The sequence below is a fragment of the Trachurus japonicus genome, chromosome 12, assembly GCF_045865225.1.
Source record: "Trachurus japonicus isolate A0001 chromosome 12, Traja_1.0".
Classification (NCBI taxonomy): domain Eukaryota; kingdom Metazoa; phylum Chordata; class Actinopteri; order Carangiformes; family Carangidae; genus Trachurus; species Trachurus japonicus.
In genome coordinates this window covers 4387809-4393838 of record NC_140918.1, presented here as the reverse complement: position 1 = coordinate 4393838, position 6030 = coordinate 4387809, and the positions used below count along the sequence as shown (strand labels likewise).

Genomic DNA, 6030 nt, shown 5'->3' with positions numbered 1-6030 from the left:
CCTGCATTATCCAATGCGAAAAAAAACAACACATTTTCATCCCGGATTTACTCAAAAATAGAATTTTGCAAAAAGTTTGGGCTACATCGTCTGATAGATGAGTTATTACATTAATTTTATGACCCAGAGTGGGCTCAAATTCAATTTTCTTTTCTGTACACCTTTAAGAATAGGGTATCAGCTCATATTTTGACATTTTTATGTGATAAAACACTCACATATCTTTGGATAGGCTATATTAGCTAAAATTTATTTTCTTTTTTTTTCGTTTGTAGAGCCTATTTTTCAAATGCATGTGACATTTTTCATGCTAATTGTTTTGAAGGCTAGGCTAACTGTGCTAATGTTAGCCACCCGTTAACTATGACAGAAACACAATGACATATGTTGGGGTTTATGTACAAAGCATCTGCCGTTTTATATTGTAATCCTATTACATTATGATGCTTTTGTATTTTGTTTGGACAATGTAGCCTAGGTATTATTTGGTTTTACAAACAATGACAGAAAATTAGACAACATCATCATCATATTGTTGGCCAAGTTTTATATCCATAATGTGTTAAAAATTAGACCCTCTTTTTGTATCTTTAAAACGGAGATGGAGTCCTACATTTAAACACTATCTACCTCTTGCAACAGAGAAGCTGTGAAAACGTTAAATATGTGCTCCAAATATAAAGTATTTTCATAACCTTTATAACTTAATATATAGGCTATATTTATGTTTTGCGCCATTCTCAATACATTTGTATTTTGTCTACAATAAAATCATTAGCCTATCATTATTAGCCTACTTTTTGTTAATTTGTGTGATTTCCCTTTCTAATGTCATCTCAGCACTTATGATATTTGTAAAGGTTTTTTTTTTTATTTTTTTTAAATCTTTTATATCATACCTGTGTCTATGCTTTCATCTTACAGGACGTTTGTGGCGCATGCGCAGACCCACAGCCCAAAACACCAGCAGTGAGTCATCTTGACGTAGACGATCTTTGGTTGAGAGAAATGGCGTCGGATAACGGACTAGCTTCTCTGGTGAGACTGAAAACACTAAACTGCTCCCGTTTAACGGCCGCTGTCCGGTCTGTGACGTGTTCACCGCTTCACCGGAGAGTCCGCGAGGACACCGGAGGACCGGAAGTGGGATAAAGTGAAACTGTAACGGAGCAGGAGTTCATTATTATAACGCTGTGTGAGCTAATGCTAATGCTAACGCTAGCCGAGAGAGAGAAACACGTGTGAAACTAACGTGTAGGTTTAACTGACGTGACACGTGTTTTCACTGACGTCATCAAGTCACACAGGTGAACATGTGTCACGTCATATTTATTGTGTGTGTGTGTTACAGCCTGACGTCAGGTGTGGACACACAACGTGCAGGTGTGTAGCTGTTGTTGTGATAACTGTGTGTGTGTGTGTGTGTTTCAGGGGGTGGAGGGGGCCTCGGCGGCCGCTCACGCGCTGTCACTTCCGGCTGACGCCTATGGAAACGACGTGAGTGACGTTTCATCATGTAGAAGAAGTTTTATTATTGAGCAACTGATTCACATCCCAACACCACAAAAGATACAAAATATTAATAAACAATCAATAGAAGAGAATCGATCTTTCATTGATCATGTCATTTTAAATGTGACATTAGAAACACTGATTTCCTCATACACACAAAATGCAGTTTAGAAGTTCTTATTCATATTTTGTATAAATGTAACTAATAACATGTTTTTATTTCTCTTTACTCTTTCTGTACGTTTGTTCTTTCAGCCGCGGCTGGAGGCGATGTGGGCCATGAAGGCGTACAACCACGCTGAGGTTTACTTCAACGTGAGACTCACACTCTTTATTTATGTAGATAAACTAAACTAAACTTCAGTAGCTGGGTTTCCATCCAAATGTATCGAATTTAAGAGCGGATTTTGTGAAAATGCTCAAAAAAGCAAATGCGAATTTATGACCGTTTCCATTCATTAGTGTTTTGCGATTAGGAGGAGTGGTGCGCCGTGAGATTACGTCATAAGAGAGCGTGAATGTATCCAACAGTTGACACTCAGCTGACACTCAACATCATGGACAATTTACTACTTTCCGGACTATAGACGCACCTGTATAATCCGCACCAGCTACATTTTAAAAGAAAATACTGTACATATGGGCCGCACTTGAATATAAGCCTCAGGTTTTCATGTTGTAACATGAGATATTTACACAGAAAGACAGTAGGGAACTGTGACAGTCTGTTCTGGTGACGCTCCTCTCCTCCATGTGCATCTGTTGACAACAAAGCCGGCGAAAAATCAATAAATGGAGCGGTGGATAACGTTACATAACGATGTTACGGCGTGTGTTTGTGTAGTCTTAACCGTCATAAACAAAAGATTATGGGTTACGGAGCGTGTTTGTGTTGCGGTGCAGAGACGAGAGCTGGGAGACCGGGGCGTCGTTCTCCATTTGTTTGAACGTCGCTGGGTGAAGTCCAGCAGCTTCACCCACAAACTCTGGCTCAATTCACCTAATCTGTTTCCATAACAAAAAGTTGCATTTTCATAAACCCCCCCCCCAAAGCGTAAAAACTTTTATGTGCATTTACTGCCTTTTTCCGAATTTCTGGCGTTTCCATCCAAGTATTTATTCGCAATTTTTGAAAATGCGAATAAAAAAAGGTGGATGGAAACGCAACTACTGTTAAACTATTTTGATGTTTTTTTTATCACAGTTTGTTTCTAAACTACACAAATAATCATGACTTCACAATAAAAGTCTCATGTGACAGTTTTTCCACAGCTTATAAAAGTAATAATAATAGTATAAATAACCTGTGTCTCTCCGTGTCGTCAGCTGATCTCGTCCGTGGATCCAAAGTTCCTGAAACTGACGAAACTGGACGACAGCATCTACTCGAGCTTCAGAGAAACGTTCAAGGAGCTCGACATCAAAGTGCTGAAGGCCGACGACCTCAAGTCTGATCAGGCCAAAGAGGTCAGAGACACAGATATGACAACAAGCCATTTTAACATTTAAAAGCCAGAGTGGGTATATGTTGCAGATATCTGTAATTCAGTTTTGCCGAGTCGAAAAGAACATTTCAGATATCTTCTTCCTAGGACAAATGACGTCACTTTTGCCATTCATGTGTATGGGGTTTGTCATTACAGATATCTACAGTTCAGTTGCAGATATCCACTATGTGAATAACAGATATCTGTAACTGAATTACTGTACTGACTAGTACTAATTCCAGTTGGAGATATCTACAATTTGATTCTGACTAGTCATAATTCCAGTTCAAGATATCTTTAATTCACCTCAATTAAAGATATCTACATGTCCCTTTTCAGATATTTTAAATTAAGTTTTGACTAGGGGAAATTACGTTGTAGATATCTGTAACTGGAATTATGACTAGTCAGAATCACATTGTAGATATCTCAAACTGGTATTAGTACTAGTCGTAATTCAGTTACAGATATCCGTAATTCACATAGCGGATATCTGTAACTGAACTGTAGATATCTGTAATGACAAACCTCATACACATGAACGGCAAAAGTGACGTCATTTGTCCCATAGGAAGAATGTAGTTGCGGATATCTGAAATGTTCTTTCTGACGAGGCAAAACCGAATTAGAGAGATCGTGAATGAAAAATCCAACTATTCAAAATGTAATTACGACTAGTCAGAAAGACGTTGTTGATATCTACAATGTTAATTCCGGAGAGTCAAACTTAGCTTTTAAATGTTAAATCCGCTTGCCCATACACAGAGGGTTACAGATGTTCACCTCCAGATGTTGCTCCTCCTCCTCCTTCTCCTCCAGCTCAGTGTTTCTGATGATGATGATGATGATGATGATGATGATGATGATGATGATGATGAAGGTGGTGAGTTCACTGTCTCCTTGTCTCCGTGCAGACGTGGCGTCCGTTCTGTAACGAGTTCGAAGGACAGGTGGAGGATTTTAACTACGGCACTCTGCTGCGTCTGGACTGTGAGAAGGATTACACCGAGGAGAACACGATATTCGGTCGGTCACACACACACACACACACACACACACACACACACACACACACACCTGATTATTATTAAAGGGATAGTTGGTTGGTTGGTTTACTTTATTAATCCCTCTGAAGGGAAATTGATTGTCACTCTGTACGCACAACATCCAACACACAATACTACAACATGACAAGCATTGACAACTCAGGCAGTACAATAAGTGCAATGCAATGCATTACTCAGCATAGCACACAACAGAAAACGACAATAATTAACAACAATGTTCATTAAAAAACTTCACTGCACCAGGTACAAAAGACCTCCTGAATCTTTCTGAGGAACATCTCGGCATCACCAGTCTGTTGCTAAAAGAACTCTTCAGTTCATGGAAGAAAACATAGAGTGGGTGGTCCTTATTGTGCAGAATGCACCAGAGTTTCCTCCCCACCCTCTTCTCCATGACCACCTCTAAGGAGTCAGGAGGCAAACCAATGATAGAACCTGCTTTTTTAATCACTTTGTTAATCCTGTGTCTGTCCTCAGACTTCAACCCCCACCCCCAGCAGACAACAGCATAAAAAAGCACACTAGCTAAAATACTATGAAAAAACACATTCAAGAGTGGCCTGCTAACATCAAATGATCATAGCTTCCTGAGAAAAAACAGCCTGGACTGGGCCTTTGTGAAAAAAGCACAGGTGTTCTCTTTCCAGTCCAGCCTATTATCCACATGGATGCCAAGGTACTTGTAGTGGGGGACAACCTCAATAGCCACATCCTTGATAATTACCGGAGTAATTGGTGTCTTTTTCCTTCTAAAATCAATTACAAGTTCTTTTTTCTTGTTTAAGTTTAAAATGAGGTGGTTATCGTCACACCATTTGACAATAGTTCACTCAGAATTGAAATTTCACTCATGATCTCCTCCCCCTCATGTGGACTAAGGGCTGGGAGAAGTTTCAGAGTCCTCCGTGGCTTCTCTGAGTTACAGGGGGTCTTAGTGTAGCAGTGCATGTCCATATAACGGTTGCAAATGGATACCAACTGTCTTCGTAACAAAAAGACACACCAAAAAACATCCAAATACCTCCATGCTGCTCGTATGTAATGTCCGTCTTGTATTGAAGCCCCAACATGAGAAATTGTTCCGAAAAAAATTAAATAAGTCTATATTTCAAGCTTGTTTGTAGCGGAAGCTTCTCGAAGCTCCTCTTCCTGGTCCGTCCAAATCTCGCAAGATTTGCACCGGCGTCAGTGCGATTACTGACGCCGGTGCAAATCGCACAAGATTTGGACATTACATACGGAGGTATTTGGATGTTTTTTGGTGTGTCTTTTTGTTACGAAGACAGTTGGTATCCATTTGCAACCGTTATATGGACATGCACTGCTACGCCGAGACCCCCTGTAACTCAGAGAAGCCACGGAGGACTCTGAAACTTCTCCCAGCCCTTAGTCCACATGAGGGGGAGGAGATCATGAGTGAAATTTGAATTTTGGGTGAACTATTCTTTTAATAATAATATTATTAATGTATAAATGTGAGACGAAGCTGATCGCTGTGTTTGTGTCCCGGCTGCAGCCACCAGAGTTCAGTTCTTCGCCGTGGAGATCGCTCGAAACAGAGAAGGTCTCAACGACGCCGTGTTCAAGGCCAAGAGTGGGCGGAGCTAACGTCCACAGGAACCAATCAGGAACCAGAACCAGAACCAGTACCAGAACCAGAACCGATCCAGTCCCATAAACCACCACCTGACGAGTCCAGGACACTGATGAACTGTTAAAACTCTTTGTGTCCTGATGAGTCGACTCGTCGTTTATTATTTTTAATTTAACACATCGAGTTCAAGTTTGATGAAAGAAAGAAAAAAAAAAAACGTCATGTTTTTTTTCTTCTTCTGTTTTTACTGTAAAGTTTTTTTTTTGTGCCAATTCTTCATCAGAGCTGTTTATTTTCTAAAAACACTGAACTTGTTGTGTTTGTTGCCTGAAACCGAGGAAACGACAAATAAAGAGTCAGAAACATTTGA

At 40.0% G+C, this 6030-nt stretch overlaps 1 protein-coding gene across 1 annotated transcript; it reads left to right on the top strand.

The window, feature by feature from the left end:
• Positions 1–957: 957 nt before the first annotated feature.
• On the top strand, positions 958–6030 carry pbdc1 (polysaccharide biosynthesis domain containing 1). Its single transcript, XM_085792649.1, has 6 exons — positions 958–1038; positions 1432–1497; positions 1768–1827; positions 2839–2979; positions 3914–4025; positions 5583–6030. Exons 1-6 carry the CDS (start codon positions 1009–1011, stop codon positions 5672–5674), a joined length of 501 nt encoding a protein of 166 aa, XP_085648775.1. The 5' UTR covers positions 958–1008; the 3' UTR covers positions 5675–6030.

Bases quoted from the DNA above. Each gene is read 5' to 3' on its own strand.
- pbdc1 (XM_085792649.1), top strand. From the start codon at position 1,009: ATGGCGTCGGATAACGGACTAGCTTCTCTG. The intron at 1,039-1,431 runs GTGAGACTGAAA...TGTGTGTTTCAG, and splicing joins ATAACGGACTAGCTTCTCTG to GGGGTGGAGGGGGCCTCGGC. The intron at 2,980-3,913 runs GTCAGAGACACA...GTCTCCGTGCAG, and splicing joins AGTCTGATCAGGCCAAAGAG to ACGTGGCGTCCGTTCTGTAA.